The following is a 19,280-nucleotide window of genomic DNA, read 5'->3' as shown; positions in this document are numbered from 1 at the left end:
AAGAGACATTTAAGTGCTACTAAAGTGTTAAACTACAGAGTGCTATCGGTAAGAGACATTTAAGTGCTACTAAAGTGTTAAACTACAAAGTGCTATCAGTAAGAGACATTTAAGTGCTACTAAAGTGTTAAACTACAGAGTGCTATCAGTAAGAGACATTTAAGTGCTACTAAAGTGCTAAACTACAAAGTGCTATCGGTAAGAGACATTTAAGTGCTACTAAAGTGTTAAACTACAAAGTGCTATCAGTAAGAGACATTTAAGTGCTACTAAAGTGCTAAACTACAAAGTGCTATCAGTAAGAGACATTTAAGTGCTACTAAAGTGCTAAACAACAAAGTGCTATCGGTAAGGGACATTTAAGTGCTACTAAAGTGTTAAACTACAAAGTGCTATCAGTAAGAGACATTTAAGTGCTACTAAAGTGTTAAACAACAAAGTGCTATCGGTAAGGGACATTTAAGTGCTACTAAAGTGCAAAACAACAAAGTGCTATCAGTAAGAGACATTTAAGTGCTACTAAAGTGCTAAACAACAAAGTGCTATCGGTAAGGGACATTTAAGTGCTACTAAAGTGCTACTACAGCTCTACCTTCCCTATTCAAGGTGTAGTCACTAAGATGTGTTTTTAGTCTGTAGAGACTTCCTGTCCTGATGTCAATGGGGAGCTCGTTCCACCAATGAGGAGCCAGCACAGCAAACAGTCTGACTTTGTGAAGGTCGCGGAGGAGCAGAGGATTGTGGGTAAATTTCGGTAGGTTGAAGTCCAGTCGAGCAGCTGCATTCTGGATGAGCTGTAGAGGTCGAATGGCATTAGCAGGTAGACCTGAAGGAGGAGTTACAGTAGTCTAGTCATGAGATGACCAGGACCTGGACCAGAACCTGTGCCGCCTTCTGAGTGAGAGTTGACTGACAGGTGTCACTCCGAGGTTCCTGGCAGTCGGAGTCGGAACCAGCACTGAGTTGTTGAAGGTGATAGTCAGGTCGTGGGTGGGAGAGCCTTTTCCTGGAAGGAGGAGAAGTTCAGTCTTAATTTTCAGGTGGTGTGCAGACATCCACTGAGAGATGTCAGTCAGACATCCACTGAGAGATGTCAGTCAGACATCCACTGAGAGATGTCAGTCAGACATCCACTGAGAGATGTCAGTCAGACATCCACTGAGAGATGTCAGTCAGACAGGCAGAGATTCGTGCTGCTACCTGTGTTTCAGATTGGGGAAACGAGAGGATCAGTTGGGTGTCGTCAGCATAGCTGTGGTAGGTGAAGCCATGCGAGCGAATGACAGAGCCAAGAGAGTTGGTGTACAGAGAGAAGAGAAGAGGACCAAGGACTGAGCCCTGGGGGACCCCAGTAGTCAGAGGACAAGGCTCAGACACAGATCCTCTCCAGGTTACCCGGTAAGAGCGGTCGGTGAGGTAGGATGAGAAGAGTGAGAGCAGAGCCTGAGATACCAGGTCCTGGAGGGAGGACATGAGGATCTGGTGGTTCACTGTGTCAAAGGCAGCGGAAAGGTCTAGAAGGATAAGGACAGAGGAGAGAGAGGCTGCTCTAGTGTGAAGGATGAGGACAGAGGAGAGAGGATGCTCTAGTGTGAAGGATAAGGACAGAGGAGAGAGAGGCTGCTCTAGTGTGAAGGATGAGGACAGAGGAGAGAGAGGCTGCTCTAGTGTGAAGGATGAGGACAGAGGAGAGAGAGGCTGCTCTAGTGTGAAGGATAAGGACAGAGGAGAGAGAGGCTGCTCTAGTGTGAAGGATGAGGACAGAGGAGAGAGAGGCTGCTCTAGCAGTGTGAAGCTGCTCAGAGACAGCAAGGAGGGCAGTCTCTGTTGAGTGGTCTTGAATCCAGACTGGTGGGGGTCTAGAAGGTTGTTGCTGTGGAGAAAAGAGGAGACTTGGTTAAAGATAGCTCGCTCTAGAGTTTTGGAAAGGAAGGGGAGGAGAGAGACAGGTCTGTAGTTATTGACTTCAGGTCTGTGGTTGTTGACTTCAGGTCTGTAGTTGTTGACTTCAGGTCTGTAGTTATTGACTTCAGGTCTAGGTCTGTAGTTGTTGACTTCAGGTCTGTAGTTGTTGACTTCAGGTCTGTAGTTGTTGACTTCAGGTCTGTAGTTGTTGACTTCAGGTCTGTAGTTATTGACTTCAGGTCTGTGGTTGTTGACTTCAGGTCTGTAGTTATTGACTTCAGGTCTGTAGTTATTGACTTCAGGTCTGTGGTTGTTGACTTCAGGTCTGTAGTTATTGACTTCAGGTCTGTGGTTGTTGACTTCAGGTCTGTAGTTATTGACTTCAGGTCTGTAGTTGTTGACTTCAGGTCTGTAGTTGTTGACTTCAGGTCTGTGGTTGTTGACTTCAGGTCTGTGGTTGTTGACTTCAGGTCTGTAGTTATTGACTTCAGGTCTGTAGTTGTTGACTTCAGGTCTGTAGTTGTTGACTTCAGGTCTGTAGTTGTTGACTTCAGGTCTGTGGTTGTTGACTTCAGGTCTGTAGTTATTGACTTCAGGTCTGTAGTTGTTGACTTCAGGTCTGTAGTTATTGACTTCAGGTCTGTGGTTGTTGACTTCAGGTCTGTAGTTATTGACTTCAGGTCTGTAGTTATTGACTTCAGGTCTGTGGTTGTTGACTTCAGGTCTGTAGTTATTGACTTCAGGTCTGTGGTTGTTGACTTCAGGTCTGTAGTTATTGACTTCAGGTCTGTAGTTGTTGACTTCAGGTCTGTAGTTGTTGACTTCAGGTCTGTGGTTGTTGACTTCAGGTCTGTGGTTGTTGACTTCAGGTCTGTAGTTATTGACTTCAGGTCTGTAGTTGTTGACTTCAGGTCTGTAGTTGTTGACTTCAGGTCTGTAGTTGTTGACTTCAGGTCTGTGGTTGTTGACTTCAGGTCTGTAGTTATTGACTTCAGGTCTGTAGTTGTTGACTTCAGGTCTGTAGTTGTTGACTTCAGGTCTGTAGTTGTTGACTTCAGGTCTGTAGTTATTGACTTCAGGTCTGTAGTTGTTGACTTCAGGTCTGTAGTTGTTGACTTCAGGTCTGTGGTTGTTGACTTCAGGTCTGTGGTTGTTGACTTCAGGTCTGTAGTTGTTGACTTCAGGTCTGTAGTTGTTGACTTCAGGTCTGTAGTTGTTGACTTCAGGTCTGTAGTTGTTGACTTCAGGTCTGTAGTTGTTGACTTCAGGTCTGTAGTTGTTGACTTCAGGTCTGTAGTTGTTGACTTCAGGTCTGTAGTTGTTGACTTCAGATGGGTCCAGAGTGGGTTTCTTCAGGAGAGGGTTGACTCCGCCTCCTTCAGAGAGTTGGGGAAACAGCCGGTTGAGAGGGAGGTGTTAATAAGATGGGTGAGAAAGGGAAGAAGGTCCGGAGCAATGGACTGGAGAAGGTGAGAAGGGATGGGGTCAAGGGGGCAGGTGGTTGGGGGGTCAGAGGTTACCAAGGTAAGAACTTGATTAGGAGACAGGGGGATAAAAGAGGAAAACAAGGGAAGAAGAAGATGAAGTTACTGGAGGTGTAGTTATGGAAGATGGATTAGTAAATGAAGAGCGTATGTCGTCTATCTTTTTTGTAAAGTAGTCAACAAAGTGGCTTGGTAGAAGGGAGGAGGGAGGGGGGACCAGGGGGGTCAAGGAGGTTGGAAAAAATAGAGAAGAGCTTTTTGGGGTTAGAAAAAGAGGATTCGATTCTGGATTGGTAGAACAGACTTTTGGCTGCAGAGATGGACGCAGAGAAGGAGGAGAGAAGAGATTGATAGACGAGCAGGTCGGCGGCGTGTTTGGATTTTCGTCATTTCCTTTCTGATGCTCGCATAGTGGCTCTCTTGGCGCGCACCGGTTCGGATAGCCACGGAGCCGGAGAGGACTTGAGGACCTTTAGAGTCGTAAGAGGACTTGAGGACCTTTAGAGTCCTAAGAGGACTTGAGGACCTTTCGAGTCGTAAGAGGACTTGAGGACCTTTAGAGTCGTAAGAGGACTTGAGGACCTTTAGAGTCCTAAGCGGACTTGAGGACCTTTAGAGTCCTAAGAGGACTTGAGGACCTTTAGAGTCGTAAGAGGACTTGAGGACCTTTAGAGGCCTAAGAGGACTTGAGGACCTTTAGAGTCGTAAGAGGACTTGAGGACCTTTAGAGTCGTAAGAGGACTTGAGGACCTTTAGAGGCCTAAGAGGACTTGAGGACCTTTAGAGTCATAAGAGGACTTGAGGACCTTTAGAGTCATAAGAGGACTTGAGGACCTTTAGAGTCGTAAGAGGACTTGAGGACCTTTAGAGTCGTAAGAGGACTTGAGGACCTTTAGAGGCCTAAGAGGACTTGAGGACCTTTAGAGGCCTAAGAGGACTTGAGGACCTTTAGAGTCGTAAGAGGACTTGAGGACCTTTAGAGTCATAAGAGGACAGAGAGAATCAAGAGAGGACGACAGAGTAGAGAGGAGAGTGTCAGTGGCGAAGTTAGGCTGCATGAGTGAGAAGGAATCGGTTGAAGGGAGGGCTGACAGAACAGAGGAGGCCAGAGAGGAGGGTGAGAGGGAGAGAGGGAGAGAGGGTGAGAGGGTGAGAGGGTGAGAGGGAAAGAAGGTGAGAGGGAGAGAGGGTGAGAGGGTGTGGATGTTGCGACGGACAGGTGCAGAATCCGTTGTGGGAGGGTTGTTAATTCCAAAAAGTGGGAGAGAGTAAGAGATGAAGAAGTGGAGTTACAGTGAGGTTAGCTGTGGAGCAGTTTCTGGTGAAAATATAGTCAAGGTGGTGTCCAGCTTTGTGAGTAGGAGGAGAAGGACTGAGAGAGAGCAAAGGAAGACAGGAAGAGTAGCAGGTCACATGACTTCTCTGTCTGGATGGTAAAGTCACCCAGAAGGATGAGCGGGGGGCCATTTTCTGGGAAGTTTGATAGGAGGACGTCTAGTTCTTCCAAGAAGTCTCCCAAGGAACCAGGAGGACGGTAGAGAACAACAATGGTTAGATGAACCGGATGAGTCACCGTCACTGCATGAAACTCAAAAGACAGTGGGGTACATAATGGAAAAACCCTATTTGGGGGAGATGAGTAGACCTGAACCACCACCCCGACCAGAGGGTCTGGGTGTGTGGCAGAAGGAGAGGAGAGAGCAGCAGGGGTAGATGTTGTCTGGTGTGATCCAGGTCTCTGAGAGCCAGGAAGTCCAGCACGCACACACACTCACACACACACACTAATACTAAACCACGATACCCTTTGATTCATCCTTCAAACTGTTTCTTTCATTGACACATGTTGAAATGTTGAAATAATAATCCTATTATATTATTAATAATTATTCCACCTCTGACTCTCAAACAGGTTTGTAATCAATATTTGCAGAATATCTGAGATTTTCACAACAAGATGCAAAAGAAATGAAAACAAAAACAATGATTTATATATATATATATATATATATATATATATATATATATATATATATAGGGTCATGTATATATATTATAATTTATATAAAATATATATATATCAATTATTATAATATATTAATTGATATATATATATACAGGGTAATGTAAATATATATTATAATAATGTGTGTATATATATATATATATATATATATATAGGGTCATGTATATATATTATAATTTATAAAATATATATATATCAATTATTATAATATATTATGTGTGGTAAAATCTTAAATTTATAATCTGTGTTCTCTCTGAATAGAATATATTTTTTAAGGATAACATAAAAGATTCAAAGTCTCAGTAAAGTCAAGAAAATGTCAGTAAATGTGTAATTTATGTTCTATATTGATAAATAGTGTCATATGTTTAACATTAAATGCTCATTTCTCTCTATATTAATCTTTTTCTGCTCCAAAATACATTTAAATTCAGACAAATGTCGGTGCTGCTTAATAAAATATATGTATTACCTTAATTAATAGTGTATATATTAAATTAGTTCCACTAAAGGTGCATTCAGGTGTCTTCTGGTGTGTTTAGGTGCATTCAGGTGCTTTCAGGTGTGTCAGGTGCATTCAGGTGCTTTCAGGTGTGTCAGGTGCATTCAGGTGCTTTTGTTCAGGTGCGTTTAGGTGTGTTGATGTGTGTCTGTTCAGGTGCTTTTAGGTGTTAGGTGTGTTCAGGTATGTGTGTTCCTTTCATGATGATGATTCTCCTCCTTCTCCTTCTCCTCTTCTTTCTCCTCTTCCTCCTCCTCTTTCTCTTCCTCCTCCTCTTCCTCTTTCTCTCCCTCCTCCTCCTCCTCTTCCTCTTCCTACTCCTCCTCTTTCTCTTCCTCCTCCTCTTCCACCTTCCTCTTCTTGCCCCTCTTCCTAATCTTCCTCCTCATCTTCATCATGATCATCATCTTCAATACTGACTTTCAACTTTTGTGTCAAAGCTTCCGTTCTGGTTTTGATCAGAAGTCTAAATATGTCTTCATGGCCACATTTAGTGTGTGTGTGTGTGTGTGTGTGTGTGTGTGTGTGTGTGTGTGTGTGTGTGTGTGTGTGTGTGTGTGTGTGTGTGTGTGTGTGTGTGTGTGTGTGTGTGTGTGTGTGTGTGTGTGTGTGTGTGTGTGTGTGTGTGTGTGTGTGTGTGTGTGTGTGTGTGTGTGTGTGTGTGTGTGTGTGTGTGTGTGTGTGTGTGTGTGTGTGTGTGTGTGTGTGTGTGTGTGGCGCGGACGTAGTTTTCTTTACCTTTTGACTGCAGCAAGTAATAAAATATAAAGTATTTAATAGTTATTAATCTGACGGTTGAGTTTACAAAAACCAGTAGAATCAGTTGTGTGTGTTCCAGGTGGCGTTCAGGAGCAGTCTGTGAATCTGAGCTCTGTGCTTGTGTCTCTGTAGAAACCCTGCTGGACGACTTCATGCTGACGCATCCCATCTTCCTGACGGCCGACAGGTTCCAGCAGGTCCTGCTGCAGCAGTATCCTCCACCGGCTCTTAAAGGGGCAGTGCACTCATGTAGAGCAGCAGTATATACATGTGTGTGTATATTTATACATATGTATGTATATATACATATATGTGTGTGTGTATATATATATATACATATATATGTGTGTACATATACACATGGAGGAGAGGAGAAGAAGTAGAGCAGAGAGGAATGTGGGAGGAAGGAGACAAACCATCGTCTTCATCGCCGGTCGTCTTTAGAAACAGAGCCATGAGACGTTCAGGGACCCGTTCAGTTTGTAGGATTCTCAGGTCTCCATCAAGTGAAATAGATCTTATGAAGCATAAATAATGTGGATTATATTGTTAAGACTTTGTGTGTGTGTGTGTCTGTGTGTGTCTGTGTGTGTGTGTGTGTCTGTGTGTGTCTGTGTGTGTGTGTGTGTGTGTGTGTGTGTGTGTGTGTGTGTATCGCGCTATGGAAGATGAATCTTTAATTACTCTCATTTCTCTTCGCTCCATTTCAAAATGTGTTTGCCATTTGCATTCTGGGTAAAAATACATCTTTAAAGTTTCCTCCTTAACTCCCAACTCTTCCAGATTCAGCCTGGAGACGGAGGGGAGGGGAGGAGGGAGAGGAGGAGGGGGGAGGAGAGGAGGAGGAGGGGGGGAGGAGGCCGTGATGGACGGAGCAGAGAGGAGGAGGGCGGTGCTGAATGTGGCGTTCAGGTACCTGGAAACCTACAGAGAGCTGCTGCAGGAAGAGGGGCGGAGCAACAGCTTCCCCAAGGTACGAGGACACACACGCACACACGGACACGCACACGGACACCCGCGCACACACACGGACACACACACACATGCACACGGACACACATGCACACGGACACACACACACACGCACACACACTCACGCACACGGACACACACGCACACACACTCACGCACACGGAAAAACACGCACACACACTCACACACACGGACACACACGGACGCACACGCACACACACACACGGACACACACGCACACACACTCACGCACACGGACACACACGCACACACACTCACGCACACGGACACACACGCACACACACTCACACACACGGACACTCACGCACACGGACACACACGCACACACACTCACACACACGGACACACACGCACACACACTCACACACACGGACACACACGCACACACACTCACGCACACGGACACACACGCACACACACTCACGCACACGGACACACACGCACACACACTCACGCACACGGACACTCACGCACACGGACACACACGCACACACACGCACACACACTCACACACACGGACACTCACGCACACGGACACACACGCACACACACTCACACACACGGACACACACGCACACACACTCACGCACACGGACACACACGCACACACACTCACGCACACGGACACACACGCACACACACTCACGCACACGGACACTCACACACACTCACACACACGGACACACACGCACACACACTCACACACACGGACACTCACGCACACGGACACACACGCACACACACTCACACACACAGACACACACGCACACACACTCACGCACACGGACACACACTCACACACACGGACACACACGCACACACACTCACACACACGGACACACACGCGCACACGGACACACATGGACACGCACACACGGACGCACATGGACACGCACACACACGCATACACAGACATGCACACAAACGCACACGCACACACACACACAGACGCACACACACGCACACTAACACCCGCGCACACACACGGACACACACGCACACACACTCACGCACACGGACACACACACACGGACGCACACACGGACACACACACGGACACACACACGCACACACAGACACACACACGGACGCACACACGGACGCACACATGGACACACACACGGACACACACTCACGCACACGGACACGCACACTAACACCCGCGCACACACGCGCACACACGCGCACACACGGACACGCACACGGACACACACACGGACACACACACGCACACACGGACACACACGCGCACACACGGACACGCACACGGACACACACACGGACACACACACGGACACACACACGGACACACACACGGACACACACTCACGGACACGCACACTAACACCCGCGCACACACGGACGCACGGACACACACGCGCACACACGAACATGCGCACACGGACGCACACACACGGACATGCACACATACGCACACACCGGACACACGCGCACACACACACGCACACACACGGACACACACACGGACACGGACACACACACGGACGCACACACGGACACGCACACACCAGACACACACACGGACACACACGCACACGGACGCACACTCGCACCGGACACGGACACACACACACGGACGCACACACACGCATACACATGCACACACGGACGCACACACACGGACATGCACACACACACGCACACAAGTACACATTTGTACACACATGGATACACGTGTACACACACGTACACACACATCTACACACATGTACTCACACAAATAATACTTGGCCTAATATAATCATTATATCATATAATCTGCCTTCATTGTCTTTTAAAACTACATCAAAAACCTCTTTCGTGTGTGTGTGTGTATATGTGCGTGTCTGTGTGTGTGTCTGTGTGTGTGTGCGTGTGTGTGTGTGTATATGTGCGTGTCTGTGTGTGTGTCTGTGTGTGTGTGCGTGTGTGTGTGTGTCTGTGTGTGTATGTGTGTGTGTGTCTGTGTGTGTGTGTGCGTCCCAAGGAGCTGTACCTGTGTGCGGTTCAGGAGTTGAGTCGGTGTCCTGAGCTGGTGGACGACGTTCTTAAACTGCAGAGATGGACCGAGATCTTACACACACCGTAAGACACACACATTATAATACACACACACACACACACACACACACACTATTATACACACACACACACTCTAATACACGCACACACTATGATACACACACACTATAATACACACACACATTATAATACACACACACACACACACTCTAATACACGCACACACTATGATACACACACACTATAATACACACACACATTATAATACACACACACACACACTATAATATACACATACAAACATACACTATAATACACACACACACTATAATATACACACACATTATAATACACACACACACACACTATAATATACACACACATTATAATACACACACACACACACTATAATATACACATACAAACATACACTATAATATACACATACAAACATACACTATAATATACACATACAAACATACACTATAATACACACATTATAATACACACACACTATGATACACACAAACATCACATCATGTGTTTATTATATTTAAGTATGATATGTTAATATATTTGTTTATCATGTCGTCACACACATTAACCAATAAAGGTTTTTACCACATAGTTTAATTAACTGTCTTTAGAATGTAAATGTGTGTGTGTGTGTGTGTGTGTGTGTGTGTGTGTGTGTGTGTGTAGCTCTGATGAAGAGAAGGAGAGCAGGAAGAAGCAGGTTCGTCCTCTGTTCAGACACTTCAGACGCATCGACGCCTGTCTGCAGCCCAGAGAGGCGTTCAGAGGCTCTGACGAGAGTACGACACGCACACACACACACACACACACACACACACACACACACACACGCATACACACACAAACACACACACACATACGCACATACACACACATACACACATGCACACATAAACACGCACACACACACACACACACATACGCATACACACGCACACACAGATACACACACACATACACACACACATACACACACACATACGCACGCACACACACGCATACACACACAAACACACACATACACACACGCATACACACATATACACATTCAGAAGCTGGTCACCAGGCCATGCTGTAGTCAGCTACGTCCATTGATATATGAACTATCATTTTTCTCTTCGGAGGTGCGCTGCCACAAACGGCCACCAGATGGCGCCTCAACATCTTGTTTGTGCCTCCAGTCTTCTGCAGGGTCTACACCCCGGACCACTCCTACGTCACCATCAGGAGCCGTCTGTCCTGCCGGGTCGGAGAGATTCTGGCTCTGGTCCGGGAGAAGCTCCAGTACAGCGAAGACCAACCGGTTCTCCCGGGGAACCTCGTACTGGTGGCCGTCACATCAGCCGGAGGTCAGAACCCCAGGAATAAACATGATGTTCCTTTGACTGATTGTATTTAAATACCATTATATATGGCCACTATTATTACTATAAACTAATAACATTAATATAATAATAATAATAATAATAATAATAATAATGGAACCGAGAAGTGAATTTTAAGATAATAGAATCTCTGTCATTTATTGTGTCTGGTTTAATTTAAATAACATGAATTAATTATTTTTTATCGTTATTATTAATTACATTACATTTCATGTCATTTAGCTGACGCTTTTATCCAAAGCGACTTACAATAAGTCCATTAAATTAAAGTTCAAAATCAGTTTAGTTTTGAGCCGTCACAAACATACAATATATATTTTAATGTTTTTACATACATACATCTAGACACAATAATAATAAGATAATTGTAAGATAATATAATCTAGTCTGGTTTAATTTAAATCACATGAATTCATTATTAAAGTCACAAACATAAAATACATATTTGTAATTGTTCAGAGAAGGTCGTGTTTCGTCCCAGTGATGAAGCCGTCTTCACCACACTGGGAGTCAACACCCACCTGTTCGCCTGTGAACCCACGGAGCTCGACTCACTGGTGAGGACTGATTGATTGATTGATTGATTTATTGATTTATTGATTCTAGTAAATTGTCAGTTTTGCTCATTGCATTAACTTGTAAGGATGTCGATAAAAAAAGCAAAAATAAAATACTTTTTATCAAGTGTTGCAAGTATATCATAATAACAATAACAATAATGATATATATTGTTTCTGTACAGGATCACACGTTTCAGTTCTTTCCCTTCTCTTCTAATGATGTCACTTCCTGTGCCCTCAGCTTCCTCTGCCTGAGGAGATCCACTGGACACCTGGTGACAGCAAACTGCATGACATGTCAGCAGAGGAAGTAGCCAATCAGCTGGTGGCGTTCGACTGGGAGCTCTTCAGCTGCGTGCACGAGGTCCGTGAGACGGCTTCTTCTGGTCGATGACCTTGATGCCAGAGTTACCTTTAGTAGTTAAGGAATACTGAAAAAGAAACTTGTTGGACTGGGATGTCGTACTTTACTCTGTGACTCAGTTTGATACTCCGACTTCACACATGACTCTTTGTGGCTTCGTACGGGACTTTAGCGGGCTGGCGACTAAGTTTCTCTGTGACTCCATGAGATTCTCCGTGACTCCCTAAGTCTCTCTGTGACTCCATTAGTTTCTTTGTGACTCCCTAAGTTTCTCCATGACTCTCTAAGTCTCTCTGTGACTCCATTAGTTTCTTTGTGACTCCCTAAGTTTCTCTGTGACTCCATGAGATTCTCCGTGACTCCCTAAGTCTCTCTGTAACTACCTAAGTTTCTCCATGACTCCCTAAGTCTCTCTGTGACTCCATTAGTTTCTTTGTGACTCCCTAAGTTTCTCTGTGACTCCCTAAGTCTCTCTGTAACTACCTAAGTTTCTCCATGACTCCCTAAGTCTCTCTGTGACTCCATTAGTTTCTCTGTGACTCCATGAGATTCTCCGTGACTCCCTAAGTCTCTCTGTAACTACCTAAGTTTCTCCATGACTCCCTAAGTCTCTCTGTGACTCCATTAGTTTCTCTGTGACTCCCTAAGTCTCTCTGTGACTCCATTAGTTTCTCTGTGACTCCCTAAGTCTCTCTGTGACTCCATTAGTTTCTCTGTGACTCCCTAAGTCTCTCTGTGACTCCATTAGTTTCTCTGTGACTCCATTAGTTTCTTTGTGACTCCCTAAGTTTCTCTGTGACTCCCTAAGTCTCTCTGACTCCATAAGTTTCTCTGTGACTCCCTAAGTCTCTCTGTGACTCCATTAGTTTCTTTGTGACTCCCTAAGTTTCTCTGTGACTCCCTAAGTTTCTCTGTGACTCCCTAAGTCTCTCTGTGACTCCCTAAGTTTCTCTGTGACTCCCTGAGTTTCTCTGTGACTCTCTAAGTTTCTCTGTGACTCCATTAGATTCTCCGTGACTCCCTAAGTTTCTCTGTGACTCCCTCAGTTTCTCCGTGACTCCATTAGATTCTTCGTGACTCCCTAAGTTTCTCTGTGACTCCCTCAGTTTCTCTGTGACTCCATTAGATTCTCCGTGACTCCCTAAGTCTCTCTGTGACTCCATTAGTTTCTCCGTGACTCCATTAGATTCTTCGTGACTCCCTAAGTTTCTCTGTGACTCCATTAGATTCTTCGTGACTCCATTAGATTCTTCGTGACTCCCTAAGTTTCTCTGTGACTCCCTCAGTTTCTCTGTGACTCTCTAAGTTTCTCTGTGACTCCATTAGATTCTCCGTGACTCCCTAAGTTTCTCTGTGATTCCCTCAGTTTCTCCGTGACTCCCTAAGTTTCTCTGTGAGTGCGTACTGAAAGCCAAACCTAGACTGGTCTCTTCTTATGCAATATAATTTTAATATCACGTTAGATATTAGTAAACAAACTATTTCAGAATGTTCACTTTGCGTATCTTCTCCACAGCAATTGCTCAAGCGGCTCCGTTCGTCTTCTTCTTCTTCGTTGGTGTCTCCTGCAGGTGGAGTTTGTGTGTTACGTGTTTCACGGGGAGCAGTCCCGCTGGCGCCCCCTAAACCTGGAGCTGGTACTGCAGCGCTGCAGCGAGGTGCAGCACTGGGTCGCCACGGAGATCCTGCAATGTCAGTCACTGCCAAAGAGGGTCCAGCTGCTCCGCAAGTTCATCAAGATCGCAGCACTGTGAGTCCAGGTGCTGACCCGGCTTATGACATCATTCAGGTGTTACCTGTCCTCACAGGTCTGTTCTGTGTGTGTCGCAGCTGTAAGCAGCATCAGGACCTGCTGTCGTTCCTCGCTGTAGTTCTTGGTCTCGACAACCCAGCTCTCAGCAGACTTCGACTCACCTGGGAGGTACGACACTTCCCTGACCTGCAGACAGTACACCTGCTGAGCTAATGGTACCTGTAAGCTAACTGTGAGCTTATGGTACCTGGAAGATAACTGTGAGCTAATGGTACCTGGTAGATAACTGTGAGCTAATGGTACCTGTAAGATAACTGTGAGCTAATGGTACCTGGACGATCACTGTGAGCTAATGGTACCTGGAAGATAACTGTGAGCTAATGGTACCTGGAAGATAACTGTGAGCTAATGGTACCTGGAAGATAACTGTGAGCTAATGGTACCTGTAAGCTAACTGTGAGCTAATGATATCTGGAAGATAACTGTGAGCTAATGGTACCTGTAAGATAACTGTGAGCTAATGGTACCTGTAAGCTAACTGTGAGCTAATGATACCTGGAAGATAACTGTGAGCTAATGGTACCTGGAAGATAACTGTGAGCTAATGGTACCTGTAAGATAACTGTGAGCTTATGGTACCTGGACGATCACTGTGAGCTAATGGTACCTGTAAGCTAACTGTGAGCTAATGGTACCTGTAAGATAACTGTGAGCTAATGGTATCTTGAAGATAACTGTGAGCTAATGGTATCTTGAAGATAACTGTGAGCTAATGGTACCTGGAAGATAACTGTGAGCTAATGGTACCTGGAAGATAACTGTGAGCTAATGGTACCTGGAAGATAACTGTGAGCTAGTGGTACCTGGAAGATAACTGTGAGCTAATGGTACCTGTAAGCTAACTGTGAGCTAATGTAAAATATAATTATTCCATTCATTGTGTGTGTGTGTGTTGTGTTCAGGGTCTCCCGGGGAAGTTCAGGAAGCAGTTTCAGCAGTTTGAGAGTGTTGCGGTAAAAAATGTTTAATGACGCTACAAAATACTTTTACTACTGATAATACTCACATACTTTTACTGTCAGTGGGGTATTAGTACTTTTACTGCAGTAAAGGACCTGAGTACTTCTAATCCTGCAGGACCCGTCCAGGAACCACAAGTCCTACAGAGACCTGATCACCAGCCTGAGACCTCCACTGATCCCCTTCACTCCGCTGCTGCTCAAAGGTGAGTGGACCACATGATCAATGCGATAACCAATCAGAGGCCTTCTGACTGTCACATGACTGGGGTCTTGTTGCCGTGACATATATATATATATATATATATATATATATATATATATATTTGTTACCAAAGACAATACAATGAGAATAAGACAAGATCAGATAAATAGTATATAATAAAAAATAATATAAATATGTGTGAATATCAGAGTATTATATTATATAGTATAGTATGTTATTCAAATAGATTCAATAATCAGTTTGAAGTCTTCATTGATTTTAATAATCTTATTCCTGTTTCAGACCTGACGTTCCTCCACGAGAGCTGCAAGACGTTCCACGGAGAACTCGTCAACTTTGAGAAGATGGTGAGTCGCTGATGAAAATGATGATGATGATGATGATGATGTCGCTTTTATTATTTAATGTTGAACGTTAAACAGAATGAACCTCACAACTATAATAAACTCCTCGATGTGATTTATGAGTCGGTTTCTATCAATGAAACAAGAGCCCCTGAAACTTATATATTTTTATATATATATATATATATATATATATACAAATAAACTTGCCTTCCCCCCCCCCCCCCCTCCCGCAGCACAAAGTGGCCGACATGGTGAGGATCATCAGACGCTACAGGAGCAGCCAGCTTGGTAAAAAACTCTTTCAAAGTACTGCAGTATGACTGTAGGAGCGGTGCTTTTATTGTGAAGGCCTGGTGTGACGTTGTCCTCTGTCTCCTCAGCCCTGGACACGGAGACCACGCCCCCTCACCTCCAGACCAAGGCCTACGTCCGCCAGCTGCAGGTGATCGACAACCAGAACCTGCTGTTTGACATGTCCTGCAGGCTGGAGCCCAAGGACACATAGAGGAGGAGGAGGAGGAGGAGGTCCTCTTCATCTTCGTCTTCCTCCTCTCATGTGGAATATTCCCAAACTTTTTGCAACCTGAATCCTCGTAATGTCATCCGCCACTTCCTGTGGCGGCCGACCAATCAGACGGGAGCCCCCTCTAACCTCTGACCCCTCCAATCAGCAGGCCTCAAAGGGTTTTATCTTCTAAATGTCTTTTTATAAAAACAGCTGTTGATTGTTTTTATCGTCGGGGTCAACAACAACAACATGTCAAACAGCGGATCCTACTTCCTGTCTGGAGGTGGTTTGAGTCTCTGACAATCCGAGTTTACAGAAAACAAGACGTCTGCGTCTGAACTTCAGGACTGAATTTATATTTTTCCATCAGAAGGAACTCTGTGTTTACATCAGGGGTCGGGTTGACCTCTGACCTCTGAGCTGCCATCTTCCACACAGAGCCGTCGGGAGCTCCGGGGCCGTTGATCGTGGTTCGTTCAGAGGCGGTCGGGATGTTTTCCTCGCTGGATGAGAGTGTAGATGCTGGTTTTCTGCTTTTTTGGTTTCAGGACTTAAACGATGGACTTCCTCCATAAACGTGTCTCACAATGTTTGAGAACCCAACAGAACCCGCACGGCGCTCTCTTTCCAGGACCGTACTGCTGTTTTGTGGCTTTTAACCAGTTTAACATTCATTGTTTCTCTAGTCTCTGATCATGTGACTTTGTAAACAACCAATCAGTGTTCAGACCAAGAGGAGGAGCGCTACTAGCGTTAGCAGCACCGCTAACGGAGAACCAGCGAGGTTCACTTCAGGTACATGGTGTCGCGTTCAGGCTCTGCTCAGTGAACATGAGTACTGGCTGACGGTAGATGATAACGTTCTCATGATGCGTTCAGGCTCTGCTCAGTGAACATTTAGTATTTTCTTTCTCTTTTTTAAAATTCAACGGGCAAAAACGTGAAGAAACAGCGGTGTGGTCCTTTAAGAACGCGGTGCTGATGGTCACATGGCGGCCAATCAGCTGTTTACGGGACGACGTCACACCTGAGACACAAACACATAATGTACGAAGGAGTGGACGGGAAAAAAACGTTTTTGGGATCCATCCCGCGGTTCTGTCTGATTGACCAATCGGCTGCGAGGAAGGACCCGGCCAGCCCCACATTGGTCAGTTCAGTCGGCGTCCGAGGCAATAACAGGAAGTGAAGCTCGGTCCCTGAACCTATCGTAGCAGCGAAGCACTTAAACCTTAAACTTCGTTGACTCATCGTCTCCATTCGACCGGTTCCATCAGTCGGTTCCGTGTCGGTCAGCTGATCACACGTCAGTTCCTTTGACTCCAGTTGAGTTCCATCAGTCGGTTCCGTGTTGGTCAGCTGGTCTGAGTCCTTCAGATGGTTGTCTTCACTGCACTGAAGAGTTTCTCTCTACCGCGTGGAACACGTTACAACACATGTTCTCCACGTGTTGCACCACATGTTCCCCACGTGGAACACGTGTTCCACCACATATTCCCCACGTGTTCCACCACATGTTCCCCACGTGTTCCACCACATGTTCCCCACTTGTTCCACCGACGTGTTCCATCGACGTGTTCCACCCAGGCGTGTTCCACCACGTGTTCCACCACGTGTTCCACCACGTGTTCCACCGACGCGTTCCATCGACGTGTTCCACCCAGGCGTGTTCCACCACGTGTTCCACCACGTGTTCCACCGACGCGTTCCACCACGTGTTCCACCGACGTGTTCCATCGACGTGTTCTACCACGTGTTCCACCGATGTGTTCCCCACGTGTTCCACCACATGTTCCCCCACATGTTCCTCCACGTGTTCCACCGGCGTGTTCCACCACGTGTTCCACCGGCGTGTTCCACCACGTGTTCCACCACGTGTTCCCCACGTGTTCCACCGACGTGTTCCACCACGTGTTCCACCGACGTGTTCCACCACGTGTTCCATCGACGTGTTCCACCACGTGTTCCACCACGTGTTCCACCGACGTGTTCCACCACGTGTTCCACCGACGTGTTCCACCACGTGTTCCATCGACGTGTTCCACCGACGTGTTCCACCACTTGTTCCACCGACGTGTTCCATCGACGTGTTCCACCCACGTGTTCCACCGACGTGTTCCACCGACGTGTTCCACCGACGTGTTCCACCACGTGTTCCACCACGTGTTCCACCGACGCGTTCCACCACGTGTTCCACCACGTGTTCCACCGATGTGTTCCCCACGTGTTCCACCGATGTGTTCCCCACGTGTTCCATCGACGTGTTCCATCGACGTGTTCCACCGACGTGTTCCATCGACGTGTTCCACCGACGTGTTCCACCACGTGTTCCACCGATGTGTTCCCCACGTGTTCCATCGACGTGTTCCACCGACGTGTTCCACCGACGTGTTCCACCGACGTGTTCCACCACGTGTTCCACCACGTGTTCCACCACTTGTTCCACCCACGTGTTCCACCACGTGTTCCACCACTTGTTCCACCCACGTGTTCCACCACATGTTCCACCACGCGTTCCACATTAAATTAGAATGAAATCATTTCTAACCTGTCAGATTTTTTAGGGAAAGAACATTTTTAAATAATTGTAAATTCAGAAAAACAGAAGCAATTAGATAAATGTCCTAATATTTAGATATTGTTAAATTTTTATTTAAAAACAATTGTATTATGATTTATTTAAAAAAATAATTTTATGAGTAAGTCGTATGTTACCTCAATGTTTTAATATTTTAGATTAGAATGTGAAGAGATGGTTGTCGTAAAGGTTTTCCTGCTCAGCTTTTATTTCTTTACCTCTTGACTTTTATTCTGATGGTTTACAGGAAGTTGAATAAAGTCTGTTTGTTGGGGTGAACCTCTTCAGGGCGGTGCACCTGTGTAAATGAGCTCTTACATAGCTTCCTGTCCGCAAAAGCTCAGTGAGGCCGACCCCGTCCAGGGACAAGTCCACTTCCTGTCCACGTCAAGACCAGGTAAAACCTCCAGAGTGGTTTTCTCCAGCTTTAAGACCCAACAACTTACCCTTAAGTTTTATTTTGTTAAGGGTTTCTTTTACAACCTGGCTTTTATTTTGGTAGTTTGGGGACTTCATGGACAAAGTGAAACGAGTTTAAAAACGTGAACGTTCTTGTTTTCTTTAGCTCCTCTGGTTTAAGGTTTCACATTTTAAACATTTGAACTGAAGTGGCTTGCTTCTGGACGGGACGTCTCCACTCTGACATGGAGTCTTCAAATGACCCCAAAACCAAACAACACAAGTTTGTAGAACGAGAGTTCCTAGTTTCCAGAACAAGAGTTCCAAGTTTCCGTTACTAGTTTCCAGAATGAGAGTTCCAAGTTTCCGTTCCTAGTTTCCAGAAGGAGACTTCCTAGTTTCCAGAATGAGAGT

At 45.7% G+C, this 19,280-nt stretch overlaps 1 protein-coding gene across 2 annotated transcripts in view; it reads left to right on the top strand.

Moving 5' to 3' along the window:
* rapgefl1 (Rap guanine nucleotide exchange factor (GEF)-like 1) overlaps positions 1–18,746 on the top strand; it is a 34,171-nt gene extending 15,425 nt beyond the window's left edge. For both annotated transcript variants that reach the window (XM_034538876.1, XM_034538877.1), the window contains exons 4-17: positions 6,809–6,887; positions 7,460–7,649; positions 9,657–9,754; positions 10,394–10,506; positions 10,909–11,076; positions 11,572–11,669; positions 11,914–12,036; positions 13,608–13,786; positions 13,867–13,957; positions 14,752–14,802; positions 14,927–15,014; positions 15,317–15,381; positions 15,615–15,669; positions 15,762–18,746. In XM_034538876.1, the coding sequence (XP_034394767.1) occupies positions 6,809–6,887; positions 7,460–7,649; positions 9,657–9,754; positions 10,394–10,506; positions 10,909–11,076; positions 11,572–11,669; positions 11,914–12,036; positions 13,608–13,786; positions 13,867–13,957; positions 14,752–14,802; positions 14,927–15,014; positions 15,317–15,381; positions 15,615–15,669; positions 15,762–15,886 (1,523 nt within the window). In that variant the 3' untranslated portion in view covers positions 15,887–18,746. The remainder of the gene's footprint in view (positions 1–6,808; positions 6,888–7,459; positions 7,650–9,656; positions 9,755–10,393; positions 10,507–10,908; positions 11,077–11,571; positions 11,670–11,913; positions 12,037–13,607; positions 13,787–13,866; positions 13,958–14,751; positions 14,803–14,926; positions 15,015–15,316; positions 15,382–15,614; positions 15,670–15,761) is intronic.
* The last annotated feature ends 534 nt before the right edge of the window (positions 18,747–19,280 follow it).

The sequence above is a fragment of the Cyclopterus lumpus genome, chromosome 8 (assembly GCF_009769545.1).
Source record: "Cyclopterus lumpus isolate fCycLum1 chromosome 8, fCycLum1.pri, whole genome shotgun sequence".
Lineage (NCBI taxonomy): Eukaryota > Metazoa > Chordata > Actinopteri > Perciformes > Cyclopteridae > Cyclopterus > Cyclopterus lumpus.
The sequence above is the reverse complement of the archived record's forward strand: the minus strand, read 5'-3'. Positions and strand labels throughout refer to the sequence as shown.